The sequence below is a fragment of the Dicentrarchus labrax genome, unplaced genomic scaffold, assembly GCF_905237075.1.
Source record: "Dicentrarchus labrax unplaced genomic scaffold, dlabrax2021, whole genome shotgun sequence".
Taxonomy (NCBI): domain Eukaryota; kingdom Metazoa; phylum Chordata; class Actinopteri; family Moronidae; genus Dicentrarchus; species Dicentrarchus labrax.
This window is the reverse complement of record NW_026136710.1, coordinates 13,139,826-13,163,666: the sequence shown is the minus strand read 5'-3', so window position 1 is coordinate 13,163,666 and position 23,841 is coordinate 13,139,826. Positions and strand designations below refer to the sequence as shown.

General features: G+C 39.5%; 1 protein-coding gene and 1 long non-coding RNA gene across 3 annotated transcripts in view; one reads left to right on the top strand and one right to left on the bottom strand.

Moving 5' to 3' along the window:
- rai14 (retinoic acid induced 14) overlaps positions 1–23,841 on the bottom strand; it is a 40,840-nt gene that overhangs the window by 8,736 nt on the left and 8,263 nt on the right. Inside the window, exons 3-12 of one of the 2 annotated variants that reach the window (XM_051413348.1) lie at positions 9,538–9,668; positions 7,549–7,637; positions 7,301–7,365; positions 5,988–6,045; positions 5,285–5,355; positions 1,655–1,761; positions 1,331–1,515; positions 971–996; positions 470–556; positions 21–110 (exon numbers count right to left, since the gene is read on the bottom strand). In XM_051413348.1, the coding sequence (XP_051269308.1) occupies positions 21–110; positions 470–556; positions 971–996; positions 1,331–1,515; positions 1,655–1,761; positions 5,285–5,355; positions 5,988–6,045; positions 7,301–7,365; positions 7,549–7,637; positions 9,538–9,668 (909 nt within the window). The remainder of the gene's footprint in view (positions 1–20; positions 111–469; positions 557–970; positions 997–1,330; positions 1,516–1,654; positions 1,762–5,284; positions 5,356–5,987; positions 6,046–7,300; positions 7,366–7,548; positions 7,638–9,537; positions 9,669–23,841) is intronic. The other variant, XM_051413349.1, reaches the window with a different exon arrangement.
- LOC127370890 (uncharacterized) lies at positions 15,667–23,014 on the top strand. The gene is made up of 2 exons (XR_007886306.1): positions 15,667–15,853; positions 21,886–23,014. It is a non-coding gene; the product is annotated as an uncharacterized LOC127370890 (long non-coding RNA).

Below are 23,841 nucleotides of genomic sequence, written 5' to 3'. Positions count from 1 at the left end.
AACCACTGTTTTTGTTTTACCTTGTAGTTGAATCTTCTGGGAGTTTCACTTTTGTTGGATGCAGGGGTCCCAGTGGAGGTAACAGCTGAGGGAGAAGAGGGTCCAGAGCTCTGAAGAAGGATTAAGTTGATTAGTTTGATTCGATTTTGGATTTGTTTTCTAAATTTCTTAATCGAGTAAAACTCAATAAAGTGACATAATGGGTTATTATGGCCCTAGCACATTTTTAAATCCTTTTACTCTGGAAAAAAGGCAGATTAGTACATAAATGAAATAAACATGAATGAAATATATTGTCACACTCTGATCAACTGCTGAGTGAAGAACAATTATATAACAGATAATATGTAAAAAGACCACACACACAGGTCCGACTGCTCATTTTTTAAACTGCAGTGCAGACGTGCATTAATATAAAGAGTGGCATACTGATACAAGCAGACAGATACACAGAGAGGCATGCATTTACCTGCAGTGGGCTAATAGGAGGTGGAGGTGCTTTTCGTTTTTTGGGAGTTGTGATCCGTTCATCACTTAGCTTAGCTACTTGATCATGCTGAGGAGCCAGCAAAAGAGAAGAAGAGGCAATGAAAAGAGATTTAAAAAAAGAAAAGAAAAGTGGGATTCAGTGCTGGTTAGTAAAAGGAGAGTCAATCAATGAGTGCTACAGTAAGACTTAAGTTTTATTTTCCTAAAATAGCAACTAAAAGATTTTTTACAAGCTGAGGAATTTGATATTGACACATTAGAAAAGCTGATAGTAAACTACTGTCCTTAAAGGTGTAGCTACACAACAGAAAGTAAATTTGGCTTTTGTTCATAATTTTTAGCTCTTCACACTAGTACATTAACTAATTTGCTAATAGACTTTAATCGTCATTAATAGTTATGTTGTGTTTTTAGTAAATTTGGTTTCCTTTTTGTTCGGACCTTTACAGAAAAGTATTGAAGAACAGGGCTGGTGTCTTACCTGAGGACTTCTAGGAGACTTTGCATCTGTCAAAGGAGATGGGAAGAACATTGAAAATAGTCAAATAAATCATTTTCTTTAAATATTTTACATTTTCTACAACAGGTAACATCTCTTTCATAAGAAAAACTCTAATCAATCAAAAAGAAAACAAGTAATACTAACTGGAGAACTCCTCCAGATGGCAGTGTTGACTTTGTGTTGAAACCAGAGCAGTATGTAACTCTACCACATAGAGGCAATGCATTTTATGTGTGTGTTTATTGGCATTGATCTTGTTGTGTCGACAATGTTCACAACGTGTAGTTAGTGTCAGTGTCTTCCTTACTTTCTCTGAGCATGTCTTTGCATAACTCTTACCTGGGACCTGTTGTCTGCTCAGGGCAGCAGTTAGGGCAGTTTTGACCTCAGTGTTTCCCGACAACTTGGCGTAGTGTAAGACATCGTGGCCTTGCGAATCTACAGCTGACATATGTGCTCCTCTCTGAACCAAGACTTCAACAACGGACACAGCGTTGGACTCACTGGCCAGCATTAAGGCTGTCCTGTAACTCAGAAAAGTAGAAATATTTCACCAATGTGACATATATCCATAATTTAAGAACTTAAGTGTCTTAAATCAATCATCTCTACTGTTACACGTATGTAATTTCTGAATTTTCTGGGTGTCTTGACTGTTTGTACCTGCCACTGTTGTCAGAAGTGTTGATTTCAGCACCGCAGTCCAGCAAAGTGCTGCATACTTCAGCATGAGCATGTTTGGCTGACAACAGCAAGGGGGTAAGCCCATCCTTTGGGACAAACAGACATTACAAACATTAGATATGCCTGAAACCAACCTGTGCAGGGACCACAAACCAACATAACTACACCTACATAACTTATCTTGTGTGACATGAGGACGTGGGCCTAGACATGAAGTATGGGGAGTGTCTGTGTGGTGAGAGAAATCCCAGATCCATGTGAAAAAGGAGTGAATGTCTCCTAAATGAATTTCCCAGCAGATAAACAGAAAAGCCAAAGTTGCTCCACTTTCTAGAGCAAGCTTTTGGGAAAATCCCCCAAATGATATATTTACAGTTCTAAATGAATAGTCTGGCTCAGCAGAGTTTATTGCCCTGAGTCAGGCAACTAGGGCAGCATTTAATGCAACGTAGACATCCCACATTTTTCAACAGCACTGACAGATCCTAACCCCAAGCATGACATTTAACCCAACCTTAACCATCTATGACCTAAATCTAACATGAACATCTGATTGGCTGGGGTTGTGGAGGGCGGTGTACAGCCTGGAAGGAGCTGCTGCCCAGAAGGCTGCATCATCTTCAGATGACATTAGAACAGATAAGGAACTCAATATTAAAACTGTATGTGTACACATTTTTACAGGTCATTTATATTGTTGAAAGGGGAAAAATAGTCAGGTCCAACTGTAAAAAAGCTAAAGAATGTCAAGAAACAGTAAAGTGTGTCAGCACAGCTTTGTGTTTTATATTACAAGACTGCTGCTTCCACATGCCACAGAGAGCAAAACTATGTTGTGGGTTCCTCTGAGCTCTGCTAAAGACTTTAACAGCCCTGTGTCTGCTCTGCTCCGTCTGTGTTTCTACTGAACTATTTCTTCTCTGGAATCTAAAAGACATAAACCATTTTCCTCTCAGAGATTCAGTGTCTGTGTGGGTGAATACGAGAGCACGGATGTATATATGCTTGTCCGCATTTGTTATTGTTTACAACTTGCTGCCGTCTTGTCAGTTTAACACTAGACTACCAAATTTGGAAAACAAGGTAAAGCCTGGGCAGAGCTGACGTGAACAAAGTAAGCAGCAACCATCACAGCCAAGTGTGATAACTTGAGAGGCCTGTCAATCAAGGCAAACACACACAAGCATGCCCCTGTTTAAAGCTTAATACACTCCTAATGAGACAATCATTTTCTAAATTCCCACCCACAGACACACGGGAGGAGTTGAAGTTGGCTTTAAAACTTTTAAGAAATGTAGTTTGTGATATTGCTTCGCCTTGTTGTTCCTGTGCAACGTCAACTGACCATGTATTATAAAAGTATATATAGCATTTACTGTTGTTTTTAACTATTAAAGTTGGATGGCAATGATGACCTTACAGATACCGCACATGCAGGTCTCTGTGTGTATACAGTAACAGCCGATGTGTGAAGTACACCATGTGACAGACTAATTTAGAAAGGGCATTTCTTTCATACCACCTCTTACTCATGAAACATGACAGGAGAAATAATTGAAGTGGTTGTTGTTCCCAAATGAGTGTGCTAGCTCTATCACTTTATGTGCCGCTGAATAAAGAGTGAGGGAGAATATAAACCAGTGGTTCTCAACCTTTTTAGCATGCAATGCTGCTATGTCTATTTGTGACCCTTCATCACATGTTGCATATGTCAATGAGTTGTGAACTGATGAAACAAAGAGTGACCAGATTGTTTAATTTAAATTATTTTAGAGGCCTGAGGAGATAAAACTATCCACAAAAATGAGGGACCATTGCTAGAAACTCCATTTGAATACAACTAAACTTAGTAGCTCAGTACTGGTGGAAGAAATCACTCACAAAGCTACTTCCTGGTATGTGGATATCCTGGACCAGCCTAGAACTGACTCATGCCTGTTAAACTTTTACCATACTGCAAGAATACACATGCACACTGTCATTTTGTCTTAAGGCTGTGATTCACAATCAGAATACAAATATACATATATTACCCAAACCACAGCACATTGTAAACTGTGTTTATTCAAAGCTCTGTAGTTGAGCTGATATATACACTGTATACTGTAAGGAACTTTTATACTACATAGTACCAGTGTCTCCGAGCAGAAATTAAGTTTACATTTTCTATAAACATTCTTTGTTCGACACATGTAAGTGCTGTAAGATGTTCCTCTTGTTCAAATATAGATCAGGTATAGATGTTTGATAGAGCCATGATGTATGCCTGAGGCCAACAAGCTGGCAGGTTCCACTTAGAACAGAAACAGCAATATGTTCCAGACGACTTTGTGGTCTATACGTCCACCAACAGCAGACAAAGCAGGTCAAATCTCACACACACATTTGCAGATTATGTCTATGTCATCTCACATGTATAAAAGCAATAACATGCAAGTGTGGAGAATAGGTAAATCTACATTTTGCCCATGCTGGCTACAGTTTTCTAAAAGCAATGATTTGGACTGATTCAGAAAAAATATTTGAAGATAACATGTACCGGTAAATGTCACAAAAAAATTCCTACCATGTCTGGTTGGTCCTGCTCCAATCTTAGAAACCCTGTACTTGAGCTCTAAAATCCTTACAGCCAGTGGTACAAAGTGGTAGCATGAACCAGTTTCAAAAGCCACAACATACAACTTCTCACAGGCTTAAACAAGCATGAAGCAGCAATAAATTTTAATTAACAATAACATAACCTCTTTACATGTAGGCTAAGAGACCACTGTGTGTGTGTGTGTGCGTGTGTTTATCTCTAACAGACCAGCTGTGGCGTGATAATAAAAAGTGAAATAAATGGGCAACAGATTCTCTTCTCTTCTCTCACTTGCCCTCTTTTTGTTTTCTCACACACACACACACACACACACACACACACACACACACACACACACACACACACACACACACACACACACACACACACACACACACACACACACACACACACACACACACACACACACACACACACACACACACACACCAGTTGAGTGAAAACCACAGGCATGGTGCGTCACTGCAATGGAGACCACATGTCTGCGGCTTGAGAGCAGAGTTCCCACAGTACGCTGACCCTCTACCTCACACACATTCACACATACACACACAATGTACAATATTTATCAATCTTTAAACAGAGAAGGACAAACGAGAGGAAGTGCCAGTTAACGAGAATCCTTTACGTTGTAGATTTACAGCTGTAACAGACAGCTGAAGTTATTTTACCTCTGCTCTCTTAAAAAACTTGAAAAGCACATACACGGATGTAGACAAAACTATAATAAGCCAAATAAGATATTTGACAGCAGATAGACACAGAAAGCATCCTGTTGCAAACACAAGAACAGCAGACAGGTAATTCTTGAAGACAATCCAAAGAACACAAACAGTGATTAACTTTCCTTGAACACACTCTCTGGACCTAACACAGTAGAAAGTGATATGAATGAGAACTGAATGGAGCATTTCTGTGGTCTTTATTCGGATTCAAAAACCCCTACTATCCTGCCAAGAAATATCTGGGAAAAGTCTGGGAGAAAAAGAAGTAATAATGAAAGTACATACTGCATCTTTCAGGTTGATGGGACTTTTGAGTTCACACAGAAGTTGGACGGTCTGGATGTTCCCACTGGATGCTGAGGATGAAATAAACAACAATCAGACAATGAAAGGAAACACACAGCTGTCCAGAGATTGCAGAGTGGGCTAGGTTTGAATTTAGCAAGAAATGTATCCCTCTCTGATTTCCAAAAGACCAAATTAAAAAAAAAAAAATAAGATGAGTTACAAATGCCTGGACTGTCTACTTTTTCATTAAAAAACATAAGCAGGGTTATGGTAGCTGTACTGTAGTAACACAACACTGCCTCTACTTTAAAAGTGCAACACTGATAAAACTTCCAACACAGCCATGTCAACTAACATCAGCATAGTAACACAAACCGAAAAGCAGCTTAAAAGAGAGTCGCCATATTCAGTGCAGGCAGACGTTGTTGAAAAACATTATTTTTGGACAGAAATTGGCAGCCCCATGAAAAAATAATCTCATCACTCAAGAGACAGTGTAGCATTTGGTTTGAATGAAAACCTACAAGAGTATTATGGGAACTTTAATCACTTAATTCCAAATATGGTAGATGATTTCATCCAAATAAAATTAGAGCTTAAACTTCATATCACAAGATATTTTCCCACGTCCTTGTCTAAGCAGACTAATCTTCAATAAAAGCACTTTTGTTTGATTAACTCTCAATACTGAGACACTTACCAGCATGATGCAGAGCAGCCTTTCCTGAGCTGTCTACAGCATCGATGGGGCATTTACTCTGGTGAGGAAACAGAAACGTATTAGACGTGCAAATTAATGTTACACATGAATTGTGAATGATTATGAAAGAAAAGTCCCATTGTTAAATGTCCATACTTTTTGTGTCAGTAGTCTGTGACATGCAATACATCTCATTGCTTGCTGTGATTACATTTAGTCTGTACTCTCCATCATCCTGACGCAGCTCTTGTTAATTTAGTAAATTCTTACATTTCCCTGAAGGAGTTTTTTCAGATAATGTGCCCCACTATGTTCCAAAATGTGTGCAAATTATTCTCTAAATGCATTTCAGGCTACTGTAGAGCATGAGCAATAATGTTAGTGGAGTTTATTTTTTGAGGAACTGACACCAAAATCTGTTTACCACTGCTGCTTTATATAGATGAAATGTTTATCTGATAATAGACAACACTGGAAATGCACTGGAAACACACATTAGCAGCAAACAACATATTACTGCATTTTTTAATCTTTTCTCCCCATAGTATGCTAGTAGTGATGACCTGCTACAAATTTTAGGAATCATCGCACTATTTGTTGCTAATAGCTGTTGGTATTTGGTGCAACTCCATGTCTAGTGAAGACACAAAGGTTTGTTAGAATGTGACAATACAAATCAGTTTGAGGCACACAGGGCAAAACTTGCTATGTGTACCAGTAGACTTGGATGGATGTTTGACCAGGCAGGTGTGTGTTGCTGAGATGCTGCAGACTATCATGGGACAGTTAGGTCAGCAGATCAGAGAAGGAAGAGTGTGTGAGTGTGTGTGTGAGTGTGTGTGTGAGTGTGCGTGTCTCCTCCTGCTGAGAATTGCTGATTTGCACACACATACACACACAATCAGCAGCCTGAAGGAAGTAAAACTGTCTGGTTTCAGACATCTTAGGAGAATAGTGAGACTATTCAGAGTGTAGGTTTCATACGGTTCACGCTCCTGCTTTCACACATCCCTTATTTGCTTCACCAAGTAATGCGTCGAAGAAGAAGTCCTGCTGGGTGACTGGATGCTCTGCCATTAAAACATTCTTACTTCCATATTTGTTGCACTTTTTGTTCTACAACACATCTTGAAAACATTTCACTGAGCCAAAAATACTGCAATTACAAATATCTTGCAGTATCTTATCCCTGTGGGACCATATTGTGCGTAAAACGCATGGCTTGATAGATAAAAGCATTATTTTTACTGCATTAAATATGATTTTAGAGATAAAACTCACAGTTTGTAACTTATAAAGTCTCCTTCTCTTACCTGAATGAGCTTTTTACAGCACTCGATGTGATTGTTTTTGGCTGCCAGGTGTAACGGATTGAAACCTGAATATAAATCAATAATAATTAAAGAATTTATTGACAAATTGGATAAAATTGAAAAAACACAAGAAAGCAATTTAGAAGGTAAAGTGCCACTAGAAAGTATGAATTGCCAAAACCAACAAACCCCAAATCAAACATGTAACACAACAACATTATACTCTCACAGTGCATGACAGTACATACCTGCAGCATCAGTGATTGTCAGGTCAGCTCCATGGGCCAGGATGATGGATAGACAGACTGTCTGACCACGTGCAGCTGCCACATGAAGACTACACACAAACCAAGAGAAAAGAACAAATTACAAAATTCAGTTATTGTTAGCTGTAAAGTCACAACAGAGATTTTTATACAACTACTCTTTCTTTACTAGTTTCAGATCAGCGTTAGAAATCTCATGACAAAATGTGCATCTCCAGTGGTGACCACACTGTACTGGTGAGTGTAAATAAAGTCCTTCCACTAAAGTAATCAAACCTACTTCTCCAGATTTAAGACAACCTGTTTGGTTTGATACAGACCCCAAACATTTTTACATCATCATGAGTTGAATCATGAATAGTTTTTTCAGTGAAAATTAAATTTGTGATGCAAAAATGATCATTCCCACATTAATCGTGGATCATATCACAATTGCAATATCTGTCAAAATAATCGCAATATGATATTACCATATCATACTTGAAACAGGAGGAAACAGCAAGCCTGGTTTTTAATCTAAAAAAGTAGCTCATTTTTTGAATCTTTAATTGTCTTGGCCAGGTGCAGTGACTTCCTGAATTCTCTAGGAAGTCACTGCACCTGCCCAAAAAATAGTAAAGGACACTGTCGAACCACAATTTGTAGTTTTTACACTTCATTGCCTGCTTGTGCGTATGTGTGCAGGAGGCAATCAATACAACCCCATTCCAGCTCAGCGAGCAGAATGAAAAACACTGCACATGCCCAGCCTTCCCTTGGTGTGTGTGTGTGTGTGTGTGTGTGTGTGTGTGTGTGTGTAGGATACACACTCTCACACACTCACAACTATGCCCACATGCCTTTCAATCAGGTTTAATCACCATAGAGATACCGTAGACTCCTCCTTTGTGCGTCCTGAAAAGATTGGAGCGTTGAGATCCCAAACCACCACATTCATCATGATTTACAAAGGCTGTGAGTATGCATCTGTATGTGTGTTTCTGTGTTCCAGTTACACACAGAGAAAAGGTCAAGGATGTGAACTACCAGTAGAACAAAAACGCCTGTGTGTTTGTTGCAGCATGTTGAGAATCTGTGCATTCGTTTTTTCCCTGCATTTGCTCCTGTGTTTTGATCTTCCTGGCTCTGCGTGAGCTGCTTAACACATTGAGGTCAGTGGGTGTTGTGTTTCAGAAAAAGAAAGAGGTCAAATATTAACACTGAGCCTCTGTGTTATCAGCAATCTCAATCGGTGAGGCAGCGGGTTCCACCGCCTCTGGAGAAATAAAATGACTCTCAAAACACTCAATGTCCGAGAGGCTGGCTGAATGGTTGAAAATGTCAACCCTTCAGGAACGAAGAAGAACACAAGTATTTTTAGATTGGCCATTCATTTTTAACACTGTGCTGTGGAGCGTGAAAGTAGTTTCATAAGCCCAAGAATTTGAGCATATGCTGGAGATATATGAAAGGAAACACAAAAATCTCCATGACTGGATGTTTCCCTGAAATTGAATACACCCACTTTTATTTTACTACAATCAGACCCTTTCTTATCACTCTTTTGTTGCCAAAGTGTGAGCCGTTTAAATAACTGCACCACATTTAACTAAACAAGACAGCAAAGTGGAGATTTGTACATCTTATTCTACTCTGGTTACTCTTGTTTGGTTTGTAGCCTCATCAGTGTAACTGAATGCAAGTCTTTCTGTTTTCACTGAAGCTGCAACAGAAGCCACTACAGGCTATTGTCTCTGTCTCTGTCGATTAAATAATGTGCTGGAGTAACTTTTTACAGTAGTATTTATGATTCTGATGTACTTTACTGTTCCCATGAGGAAATTGGGGTCAACTGGGATTCATATACTGATTACAGAAAGACATAAATTAATGTACAGCAGAAACATGTGCTAAAAGGACATTTGATTGGTAAATCTGTACAAAAGCCATTTTTGTTTGAATTCTTTTGTAGATAACAGTATGAATGCTTACGCTGACTTTCCCTCGCTGTCCAGCTTTACAGCACTGGCACCTTTCTTGGCCAGAAGCGATGCCACCTTCTCCACCTCGCCATGCTCCACTGCAGCAAGCAGGCGCTCGTCATTTTTGTTCCACTCATTGACCTATAGAGGATGATTTGGGGAAAAAAGGAGAGAAAGACAGAGAAAGAGGGAGAATGAAGGAAAAAGAGAGGAAAACAAGGCAAAGCATTTAGGTAAGATAAAAAGCTGATATCAAATATAATCAATGGGGAATGGGAAACCAGGAGGTGGAAGATATATCCATGGTTTTAATTCTAATAAATTATCTATCTCTAATAATGTATACATTCCTCACAATGACGTACTTGATCAGACATTGACACCCATATTAACAAATCTTACTCTGCAGCCAAAACGACTGAGATGCCCTTAATGTGAGTAATGTTTCTCAAAGGGAGAGAATGTTTTTTTGGCTCTGCTGTAGCCCACACAAAACATTTGTGTCCATATGTGGGAAAACACACACAACACACACAACACACACAACACACACAACACACACACACAAAAGCAACATCCAATGTGGGTATGCACACTGACTCACACATACACAAACCAAATGGCCCCCACATTTGTATCACTGACAGGCTGTTCGGTTATTGGAAAGATTCAAGCATGATCTCATACAGAGACAGTGTTCCTACACTGCAGTCTGAAAATGCAGCACAATAAGTTTCATGTGCTGTACACTACAGAGTTTACCTCTGGCCAGAAACTAAACTGTATAATAAACCAAAATCAGGAAAATCAAACCAGGATAGTAGTAGTAGTCTGGTCATAAACATACAGTATAACTGCTCATTTGAATTACTACTTATATTAAAGACAGATTAGAAAATGTGTTTAAAGAAAGAAAGAAAGAAAAACATGATAACAGAGTAAAGGGAGAACTGAACCCGTGCACCCCAAACATGTTGGAAGCACAAGTTCATCAGTCAGCTCTCCTGTACGGATTAGTATGCAGCACAGTATTAGATTTGACCTGATAGCCTACTGACCTACACGTGAAAAGGGTATGAACTCTGTGACTCCATAAATACTTGTGGTGGCAAACTGTACCCTATTTTAAGAGTGCAACAAGCCACCATGGTGATACATGCAATCACTGCAATACATTTTGCACAGCTGGTGGAAAAATGCAAGGCTATAAAAATCCCTTCTGTCACTGGAAGAGCTAGTATGACCACTGAGCTCTGCAGCCTGAGCCACGTAGTCATTAATGTGGACCAGTGAGGAAATAAAAAATACTAAATTGTTGGTGTTTTGAAAACATTGATGACTGAGAGTGAAGAAACATTTTGGTGTTCAGGCAAGGAGCTGGTAAATTGAAAAAAAAAAAAAAAAAAAAAAACACCCACACACACATACTTTTTGGCATACAGGCTTCGAAGAACTGAAGCAATAGGTAAGGTACTATTTAGGAGGCGGTGTAAGATGAGAAAGTTCTCAGACAGACTGGAAATAACAGATTGGATATACAGACACTGAGCTGAGCACTGACATGTGAAAAAGATATATGAATCTACCAGGTGCCCTACCAAGTCTATGATGGGCAGTGATGGGCACACAAGTATTTCCAAGAATATCCAAGACCAGTTTAGAAATAAAAAATAAATAAATGCAGGATCAGGGAAAACCTTCCTTTACAACACATGTACAGTGGTAAGAATTCATTAGAGAAAACTGATGAAAACACCGGGATATGAGATGTAAACCACTTGTCAGTGCTGTTGGAAAATCAGCTAACAATGTGAGTTAATTTGAGTTTTAAGATTCTGGTTGCACAATTCCTATATTATTGGAAATGTTAGCAATACAGCCAGCATTAGACCTTTACTAAATAGCATGTTCCTCGGTATCCTCCAGAAACACTTGCAACTGCTGTGTTGAGCAAAGTGTTAACTAGTCAGTCCCAGTTTTGTTTGTATCATATACATGCACAAGGATGCACATATATACATAAATACATACATGTACCCAAGCATGCAGGCAACCTGATACACATTCACTTCCACTAGCTTCACGCTACTCCACTGACTGGCAGTTGGTTGTGGTAATGTGCAACTAAGCGTAGCAATGCACCAACAAAGGTAAGTAAGAAGAACACTGCAAGCTAGCAAACATAGATGTAAACATTGCACAATTTTAAATAATAAAAAAATTGGTTGGTTGTGCAAATGTTTCAGTGGACGAATATACATTTCACACATTTGTTAGGCCTCAAGGATATACAAACAATGCATTTTGGTGAGAAACACTAAAAGAAAACACCACAGGGCACCTTTAAGTTGCAGTGCACTGCACTAAAGACTCCACTATACTATACAAAATTGTGCATGCAGACATACCTGAAAACAACACAAATGTAGTTGTGCATCGATGAGGTTCATTACATGGACAATTTTGCTCTGATTTCCTTCAGACAATAGTGTTTTACCTTTTATAGCATTGGTGGGCAACCTTGCATGTCATGTTCGGCATATTTTAATGAGTGTTGCAAATGTTTCAACTGTCATCTACTAACAAAGTTGATCATTAGACAAGAATAGGTGGCTTTCCACTTCTTTTCAACAATTTCCTGGGGTTTGGAGAAAAACATTCACAAAGGTTCTGTTGAAGTTGGTAGGTAAAGGAAAGTGGAACAGAGAAGTCACTCTGACTTCATTTGCATCTGTCTGACACTATGATTGGTGTGCAGTGAAACATGACACAGCATGAGAAAGCCTAAGCTATAAAGGACATGTCCCATATGGTGTAGTGGTTAGGATTCCTTGTTTTCACAGAGGTGGCCTGGATTTGCCTCCCAGTATGCTGGTATAAAGTCTCATGATTTTCATACAGCCAGTCATGTGTTGCTCAGTCAGTTTGCAGGGCACTGAGGCAAATACTAAAAATAGGTACACTCAAGATGATAGAGGAACTGAAAAAGATGAATATACTGTACAAAACAGAGGCTTAACTGAAGAAAATGGAAAGAAATATGTACATATGAATCTACATATTGTTTCTGTTGCCAAAATCTTCAAAGACAATGCAAAAGGAACTTGGTCAGTGGTTTGTTTATATTATTCAACACTGTATCCAGTACTCTTCTTATCATGTTTTGCGGACATCAGGAAGGGTGGAACTTGCTGCTGTAATTGAGTGGCTTTATGATCCGGAAACAGCGGCAAAACAAACCCACTCCCGTACATGACAGATTGAATAACAGGCGCAGTCACATCTTGCAGAAGGTGAGGAGTCCCTTAATGTTAATTGAATTTAAACCTAACTTGTACGTTGTGCGTCTGAAAAATTCTGTAACTTATCAGATCTCAGAAAGTATCATAAATAAATCAGAACAAACTCACTTGGGAATTAACATTCTTGATACTGACATGAAAGGGTTTCCAACTGAGCTGATTAAAATAGATTAATCTGAATCTTCTTATTTCCTGTATTTAACCCTGAAAGTGAACTCTACATTGCATGTATCCGTCTACATTGCTTTGACTGACTGGCCACTTGTCAACTTTTTTTCCCAATTCATGTTTGGGGTTTGTTCCAGCTTCCCTGGGACCCATCTGATCAAACTAGACTTTTCTAGATAATTTAATTCTGCACCCTTGCCTAGTCCAGGTTGAAAGACTACTATGAATGTATATATTTCCTAATGTCTCAAATAACTGATAACTATGCAATGTCTCAGAGACGTTTTCCACACACTAGTCTGCAAGAGGACAGTAGTAATATCTCGGTTCCTGGCTTCCACTCAAGCAGCAAATATTTAATTCCTGGTATGAAGGAATTTTCAGAGTTGCTCAATCAGACGAGCATCTCACAAATGATACTGAAACCACAAAAAACTGGTACAGTACCTGGATTTATTTAAGCTACAGAAGTGTGCTGGGAAAATGCTTTTAAATGCACAATGCAATGAAACTACTACCAAAATGTATCCTTAAGATGTACCTACCCGAGATCTACCGGAGGAGAAAGAGCAGAGTTGTCATGAACAGTGGTCAACCACACAAGCCTGTCCAACCTAAGAGGACAGTAAGAGGAGTAACCCGGCAATTAGAAAGTTAGAGTGCCATTATGGAGACAGAAAACCAGAAACAAGGTATGAGCTAGTGCAGCGATTTAAAACTAAGGTCCAGGGATCTGCGTACTGTACATTTTCTTAGTTCATAGATAGCTTGTACTATCATTACGAGTGAAAACCAGTTCTCAGTAAAGATTTGTTCATGCTGTAGTTGGTTGTCAGTTGCTTTGAATCATGAAACTGCAGAACATTTAGGGCAAAGACTGGGGAAGGAAGGCCCACTACACTGTCTTCTAACAATTGCCTTCTGGGCAAAAGTTTCACTCTAACAGTACTCAACTCTTCAAAAGCTTTTACCTTATCTGAACCTCCACTATGTCTACAGAGTAGAGTCAACACTGCCATTCTCATTCAAATTATTCTATGATTCATTATAAGTTAGTTTCATATTGAGCAGGACCCCCTCTGTGTACACTGAAGCATCACACTGGTCACTCTCGGCAGTATGGCACAAAAGCAGACATGTACATCTGGGGCTGCAAATAACCATTATTTTCATTGGCAATGAATTTGGAGATTATTTCTATCCATTAATCTTTACTATCTTACTAACAGTACAAAATCCAACCCCACTTTTTCGACTAATTGGCTCGTTGCAGCTTTACAAATATCCATAATGTAATTATGTGTGACTTTTCTGGTCACAGTAAATAGATTGGGGGTCACTCTTTGATTCTTTAACTGTAAAAGTAACATCCATCCAAAAAATGACAAGTTTACAGTTGACATCTGCAGTGAATGCTCCTATCGTGGTCTCATTAACAAGAACAGCATGTGGGAGAAAAACTGGCATGGACTTAGAACCCCTACCAATACAAATACCCCCTTACCAGCAGTAATATAAAAAATTACGGGGGAAACACTGATGTACTGTATTGCATGATCCTGCCTAATGGCCTCTGTGATTTTAATAGGCTACACAAAAAATGAAGGGCTGTCACGATAGAGCAGCATGACACCGATAGCATTAGACTACATTGTAATGGACAGGTTTAAGTGGAGCGGAATGCACTGCTCCAGTTTCGGTCACATACACAAATAGTGTCATTGCAGGGAGGCTGATGAAATAATCATGTTCTGGCAGAGTTGGTGCAAAATCAGCACGGACGGCTCCAACAAAAAGTGATTCAACAAAGTGTATCAAAAAAATGTCTAAACAAAAAAACTTCTGAGCACAAACAGTAAACTATACCAAACAGTGTACAATACACTGGCAGTGCATCAATAGGGAAAATATCCCTAAATTAAATGACAATTTGTGTTTCCCCCTTGTAGGCATATGAGCACTCGACAATAAGAGATCAAATTAAATGTTGGTTTAAAGATATTCCTGCAGTGTAAAATAGCTGCATATAGAAGAAAGGTAGGCTACATAAGTAACTGCAAGATGGTATAAAACTAAATATGTGGTTCTGATGGGAAAGGCTTTATTGTGAGGGGGAAAAGGTGTGGAGACAAGTAGCTGATTTTTAATTTAATATATATATATTTTTTTAATTTAAAACACACTGAAAAAAGTTATATTCAGAAGACACTTTTATTTCATTTTTATTATGCCAATATCAGTACCAAAAAAGACACGAGCTGAACGATTAGTCCACAGAAAATCTATCAAAAACTATTTTGAAAATCTATTAATCAATTTCCACCTTTAATGAAAACAAGTGTAAGTTGCAGCCCTACTCCTCATGATGTATCAAACACAGCTATACCAGTGCACAACACATGAACACTAAACAACAATATCTGCTTGTATTAAATACTGTAGGCTTAGCTTACATTGGTTTGCACTGGATAGGATGGGTTTAACCCACATTGGTTTGGTTAAGTCATGGGTCACTTATCCTGATATTATAAAATCAGTAACCACTGTTGTTCTGTGTGTACCACTAGGAAGTGAAAAGGATCTCACTTCCTCTCTTGCTTTCAGTTTCCTAGACTGCCCCCGTCTTCTCCAGCTCTGTCTTATTAGTCCTGCCTCTCTTTCAGGTTTTTGTGCTGCCATAAGTCTGTTTACATTGGGATCAGGGTGTGGACTGTAGTGTTGGTTCTGTCTTTAGCCTGACACTCATTAAGACACACAAAGAGTCGGCTGATAACACTAAGTGTTTCCTGTTTGTCCAGGCTGCAGGCTGGCTGCACGGACAAGGGCAAGAGAACAAGGAGCAACAGAGGTAAAGGGGTAAGGGAATCAGATTTATTTGACTATATAATGCGTGTTTCTTTACAGTTATTTTTAATGAGTGAATCCTTACCTCCCTCCTCTCCTCCTATGTCTCACAGGTGTTAATTTATTTCTATTTCTAAGTCCTTAAAACAATTTGTGGAAACACAACCTCACAACATCCAGTCGTGACTACAGTTTTAGAATAACGTGCAAACAAATCAGATGCACAACAAGTGTGTATGTGACTGTTTGTTAACCTAATGGTTTTTGCATAAACATATCTGCCAAGAGGGTTTTTTCTACTTCGCTGAACTTCCTCAGTTCTCTGAAGGAAAAACAAACTGAGATTGGGAAACAGTAATTCCTACATCACATTCTGTATGTTTATAGAGTTCAGCCACTAAGAGAAAGTGGAGTTTAACAAAAACACGTTTACTTTACAAACCCTTTAGTATTTCCCTCAAAATACACATTTTTGTCCCGTTTGCTTTAATGCAGCTACTTAAACTTCACATATAATGTGGTAAAAGCTTATACAACTAATTTAAAACTAACCTAAGCTTGACCTGATAAGCCAAGAGCCGAGAAGGCCTTTTGGCTCATTTGTTTGTCAATGAACATACATCTGAGCTCTTTGTGAACCCTAGTGACACTGAAAAAGGACACGCATGTTAAGCAAATCCTTTCCCAGGAAATCTAAAGATTAGGGGGAAAAAAGTCAAAAGCAAAACCAGGACTATGCAAATCCACAAGAATACCATAGAAATCCAGGAATTACTTCTCCAGATGCCTTGTGATAGATTAAAGTGTTGTTTAAGGGAAATATGACCTGGCACTGGCACCAGACTCAATGGCAATAATACTCTGGGGATGAAAAGTATCCCTAACAAATTTAATGGTGATCTGGAAAGTAATTGTCAAGACATTTTGCTTTGGATTGAAGTGTTGAACAGATCAATCAACTACAGGCCTTGCTGTTAACTGGGCAAGAAAAGCAAAACAGAACAGAAGGGAAGTAAATGAGGAGTCCACTCACTAGAAGGCTAAAACATGGAAAAGGAAATAAAACAAGCCAAATCAGGTCATGTCAAGTAGAAAGTGAAAAACCAACCAATGCAGCATAATATTATTAGGTATAAACTACAGAGAAAGTATTTTCTTACTCACAGGTTCTCAGAGAAATGACTAAACACAACATGAACACACAACGTTATTCACTGTTCCAGTTCACACACTAAACCAACTAACCAACTATTGCCTTTCGTGTCAATAAGAAGTACATTGTCTATGGGATTTCATGCAGAGATGAAAGATAAAGCTAAATAAATGCAGGACGAAAAGTAGGTTAGATGGAAGGTAAGACACACAAACAACAACAGACTCCAGAGGGGAATAACCTCTATACAGCTTACAAGAATAATCTTTGTTTGAGAGAGTGGTTGAGAGACAGAGGAGGGCAGTATAGGCAGGAAGTAAAGGAGAGGATGGAAGAGCGAACAGTGTACAGAACAAAAAGGAAAAGAAACAGTGAAGGAGAGACAGCTTGACACATAGACAATTTCTCTGCCCTTTGATCCGTAGTGGCTGTTAACTTCAAACCCCTTATCTGCAACAAAGCAGATGCTCAAATGTCCTCAAACAATACATCCTTTCTCTCGGGCCACAGCTGAAACCGCTTACTGCCCTCTGTACTACAAACACACATCAACACGAGAACACACACACACACACACACACACACACACACACACACACACACACACACACACACACACACACACACACACACACACACACACACACACACACAAAATAGTTTACTAGACTCTGAAACTCAAACCCAGAGTACGAGAGTTAGTAGACAGAACTGTTAAACAAAGACCAGATGGTTGCTCTCATAATGGAAGATGTTGCCATGTATTTCACAATACTACCCAATCTGGACCACAGGTTTAGATAATGAAATCAACTTACATCATGAGAATCTCATTTGGCAACTTCTAAGTGGTTGGTACAGTCAATACATTGTCCATGTATGAACGTCAGGCACTGGTGTAGGTAAAAGAGTATTCCATTGAGTTAGCATGCTGTACAGATCGTAAAGCCCCTTAAGGCAAACTGTGAGGCTTTATACAACTTTATTCACATATGCAGTAGTACTCTCCAAGACCTGTAAACAGACTGTGTAAAATTGGTGCCTTTCAGACACCAATGAGAGCCAAGTGGAATTGCACCTCTATTAACACCCAATGTCTGCCAAGGGTGCTTCTTTACACCCACTTTGCCAATATCCGACACTGCCATGGAGAATATCTGTGCCAGTGAAACACTGATGATTAATCACATTCTGAGGAAAAAAAGGAACACCTCATTGTTTAAGGTGCTTTGCATAGAGCCTCTACGGCTGTAGTTCAGTTATTTTTAGCTTTCCTCCATTTGTGTTTATTAATACTGAGAGTCATTTAGCATTTACATGGATTTTTCTTGGAATGCTAAATGCAGTGTGGTGGAGACATGCCACTCTGATGGAAGTACTGTGTGCCAAATAAGCACTGTGTTCATCCTTCACACTTACAGTATTTGAAAATAGTTTTGTCCTAAAGGTGATGAAACTTTTTATAGACATAATATGATCTCATTACTGTTTTAATAGTCTCTCTCTGCCAGAGAGGAAATAAAAAAAACAAAATTGTCATCACATCATCCATCAGCACCCCCTTGCCCTCTCTTCACATCAGTATCGAACCTTAAAAACCCACATTAGTTGACATTTCCCCCTGACCTCTCTAATTACCTCTTATTTTACTGCTTTTCTAGTGTTCCTCTCATATACAACTGAGGAACACTATGAGGTCACCATGACTCCTCAAACTGAAACCCACTGGGCTCACATTATTGTTAAATGTGACAGTTAACGTAATTTCTACAGTATATTAAAGTGTGTTTTGCTTACTGCACTAAAGGCAGCCATCTTGTTAAAAGAGGCAAAAAACAATGAGCCTACTACATATACATACAATTTACTGCACAGTTCTTTTCACTCATTGTACTTCTTTTAAAGTTGAAGGATTGATGCACAAGTCTGGCGTAGGACATTTATGGGTGCAAGAAGACCTCCAGTAAAAAATAGCCCTTGTGCAACACTTCCTCCTGACACAAATAGCCTTTCCTGCCCTATAAATAAACATTGTTGGACTTGGAAAGCAACCAGCCTCATTACGCTCAAGGGCTGCTCATAAAGTCAGTAGAGTAGGGCAAAAATATATCCCTAATTTCAGTCAGGATAGGGAAGTTCATGCACACACACACACACACACACACACACACACACACACACACACACACACACACACACACAGATATCAGTCAGCATGCAAAGAGTCAAAGTAGGGTCAAATAAGAAATATACAGTTACACAGTCTCAGATCATTCCTTTGAACTCCAAGGACAACATTTTGGGCAACAAATCTGAAACGGGAAACCGTGTTTGTCTGGCTGCTCTACATTAAAGTTGTATCCATAAAACTGTCTGTCACTTTCATCGCTTTAAAGACTGAACTAAAAACACACCTCAAAAATGTTTGTGAGCCAAACCAGGTTTTGGGAGTACAGTGCAAATCAAGTAGAGCAATGCCAAATGTCTCTCATGAAGGAAAGTTCTTAAAGTTTTTTCAGGTGAACTGAGTCTAACCCTCCCTCCATCCATCTCCTAGCATGAATATTGTTCCAGTTGTTCAGCGTAGGCCAAACTAAACAACCAGTCTGAAACAAACCGGGGGGCGGGGAACCTCACTGCCTATCGCCCAAATAGGGTTTCTCGCCTGCTCAGTTTCTTTCCCATCATCCCCAACCTTTCCTCCTTTATCCGGTTTTTGTTCCTCATTATTCCTTCATCTTTGTCTCTTTTCTCTCACTTTACAACCTTTTCCACAACCTTTCATCCAACTTATCTGCGTTCCTCTACAGTATTTCTCTGGTGCCTCACAGCTTTACTTAATCTACATGTAGTCCTGAACCATGTCAACACATGGTGAGTTATGCTACACTGGATGTACAGCCACAGTTTTCTAAAGAACTTTAAACTGCTGAATACACTTTCAATAAAAAAAAGTCCCATAAACACAAATACACACACATACGCACAAGGTAGCAGACAAGCACCTTGCATCATAACCAATGTCTTCACACCCACACCAGACAATAAACAAGCCTAAGCACAAACTCACGCCCACACATAAAGGAGCATGCAATCACACACACAGACACAAGGATCACACCGGCCTGCTTTTAGGCCCAGTGCTTCATGTACTTGCTGATGAGCAGGTTTCCTGGCTGTTTGTCTGTAGTTCATGCACACTAGCGATAAGGGTTAAAGAGATCCCATGGGCACTTCCTGTTTTAATTGGATCCATGTTTAAACAGGCTCTAAGCCATTTTCCTCTGCCTTTCCTTGAATTAACTAGTTAAGGTCTGTACTGTTTTTAGAAGTGCTTCTGGTCAAACTCAAGGGTGAAGCTTTAGGATAAGGAGCACAGTGCTAGTGCAATCAACAGCCAACTAATGGTGGCAACTAAAGTAGCAGCAGAAGTGGACTGGCCATACATGCCACATAAGCTCCTAATAAGCAGGTAGTCCACTAATCGAAAGTCCCACTGCTGTGAGTGGATTATGTTTCTGATTAATCCACCTTGCATAGCCTCTGCCATCAGTGTGTGAATGTGACATGTAAAGGTTGGATTTAAAAATGGATTTAAACTATCAATTATTAAAACCGTTGCTAATTCATTTTCTGTCGATTGACTGACTGATTAATCGACTGATCGCATCAGCTCTAAACCTAAGCCATGGCTTCACGTGTGTGTGATTGGCTGGTAGGTCGCTAATCCTCCTGATAATCATGATCAAATCAAACTGATAAATGCTGTGATCCTTACTTTCCCTTCTCTGTATTGGTTACATATGTATTTTTATATCAATGTTGAGACTTACTGCAGTTTCTCAAGTGGATGTCGATATAATCTGAATATCTAGAGATTAAATACTACAGTAAGTGTGAACAGGGCTGTAGTTTTCCCCTTGGAGTGCTGTACTATCTCCTGCTGACAACACAGACACACACACACACACACACACACACACACAGACACAAACACAGACACAGACACAGACACGACACACACACACAGACACACACCCTTCCTCCACCTCCTCTCCCAGATTAATATTGGGCCGTCCCAGAGGTTTTACTGTCACTCCCAGAACTAATACCCTTTCACTACGCCCAGCCAGAACAAACCATTCCATGCCAAACCAAGTCAGACAAGGCCAAATCAAACAGAGCCAAGTGGATATACTTCAGGCTGTGCTTCAGTTAAAAAGAAACATTCTATAATTGAAGGACTGCAGCATTATTGTGTTACTATATAATGTTTTTTATTTATTGACTGCAGTATGTTTCAACTTACATGAAAAGGGTGGGGTGTAACATTTTTCTCTAATGGCTACACCCTAATGTACTGAGAAGGAGGGGAAATATTATGGTTTACGGTTTTCAACCACCCAGACAGTGCACAATGCATTATTTAGAAATGTTTTCAGATGATCAGCATGTGATTTTCTTTGCAGTGCTGCTCCAGTTAACACAGCAGACACATTTCATAACTCCTGATAAGAAGGACTCCATTACTCCAGTATTTACACACTCTAGCTAAATAAAGACTGCAAAACAATGCATGTTTCCTTTTCTTTGTAAAAGAGAAACTAAAGTCTTGATACCAAGATTGATACTACGATTTGTGTTTTATCCCACCGATCTGAATCCTCACATTTTTGTATTGCAATTTAACTGTCTCGCGATATATCTTTACATTCCTAGTCCAGACTAGGATAAGGTCCAGACCTTATCAGAGAAACAAGCTGAGCAAACGTTAGCAGCAGCTCTACTGGCAGACCCTCCGATGTGTCCTTTATCCGCCTAACAGCACCGGAGAAACACTGACTTATAAGGTGAAACTGCTTTATTCTGTGTTTCTGTTTTTAATCACCAGATCCAGTTTGTTTTTTTGTTGGAGAGGAGGAGACCTCTGCGGGTAATTCGGCTCCCAGTAGAAACCTCCTGAACACTGAAGGAATGCTAACTAGGAGAAGCTGACTGCAGTGACGGCAATGGTCGTGAAGACAACAACTCCCATTATCCCACACTACCTCACGACGTCATCAAACTCCGTCTTTTATTATTGTTTCGACGTGAGAGACCCATTGGCAGCAGAAATAACACATTATATGTTTAGTAAGTGCCAAAAATAGAGCAAACCGTAAATGTAGAGTTTAGTCTCCAGTGTCATGTAGCTCAGATGAATTGAAGCCATGAAACAGCTGTGTGGAGTGAAAGGAGACAGCATAATCCACACATCAATTAGACACAGAGAGACTGGATGATACGGGGAGGGTGTGTGTGTCTGTGCATATGCTGTGGATACTGGTCTCAAGCGTGTGTGTGTGTGTGTGTGTGTGTGTGTGTGTGTGAGAAAGAAAGAGCATGTGTGAAAGCCTTGAGTAATCCTGCTTAGTCTAGCAGCTGGGGGAGCAGGTTTAAGTAGTGTGACAGTATGAAGGGCTGGGTGAGGGTTTAATACTAAAACTACTGTCAACAATAGAATACACACATAATATTTAACAAAGAATGTGCAAGAGTATGTGTACAACAGCACTGCCAGGAAGTAGTGTGCTTGGGGGATAGTACTAAGGGGCTGAGAGTAAGTAAATTAACTAATTTAGAGCAGCTCTGCTCAAACAGCAGGGACAGGGTCGTTAATGTGGTCTCAAAGGGTTCAAACACACTACAAGATTTAATTAAGATTTCTCAAACTAATTACACATGGCTGTTCTTTCTAACATTAAGGCTGTTTCAAGGAAACCCGAAGAAAAACTATTGTGCTTTCAGAATGATTTTCTACTATAGAATATAAAATCACATAAGCCGCAACTTTATGATTGAGCTAAAATGTGTGACAAAACAGCATTATAACAAAGTACAGTAGTGCCGCAGAGACCAACAAATCTTGTTTTCCAGATGTTAGAAAACATGTTGGTTTGGTACAAACCCCAACAAATGTCACATCATTATAATTTTTATGTTTTTTTTCAGTGAAAATTAAATTTGTGATGCAAAAATGATCATTCCCACTAATCGTGAATCATATCCTAATATCTGTTTTTTTGCCATATCATGCAGCCCTTCTACAGTGTAATTTGCATTCATGCGTCATCTTACTTTGCTATGGCTGTCTGGACACCTCTGTTTCCTACACATCAAAATGAAGCGAAATTGACTGAACTGGCAAAACTATTTCTGACAGCTGATGGTTCAGAATGCCTCTAAGTCTGTCTGTGGCTGTTCGCCAACCCCATTCCCAGAAACCAGATTACACCGTCTGCTTGTCTTAAACACTGCTCTCACACACACACACACACACACACACACACACACACACACACACACACACACACACACACACACACACACACACACACACACACACACACAGGACCTCCCTCATTATACTGACTGTTTGGCCAAACAGGCTTAGCCAGAATGATCCACAAACGAATCCCAAAATGTCAATCATATATTCCAAAGACAGACACACACAACCAGAAACACACCAAATCGACAAGTATAGCAACAGACAACAACATTTCAAAAACCACACACACACACACCCCCCCCCCCCCCAATTCACGTTGACCTTGCATAACTACACACCTGCTCACAGTCTGATAAAGCAACACTGGTGTTACTCCCTTTTAGGTACAGGCATGCACAGAATTTTGGTGGACAAAATTTAATGTGGAAAAAGTCAGACGACAACACAGCCACAATGATCCCAGTGCAGAAAAAATGCTGTTGCAAAATCTGAGAGAAAATCACACATAATGCTTTTGTGCAGCAGTAAAGCTGTTTAATATTAAGGATGGAAATGCATGAGCATTTTAAGCGTAGG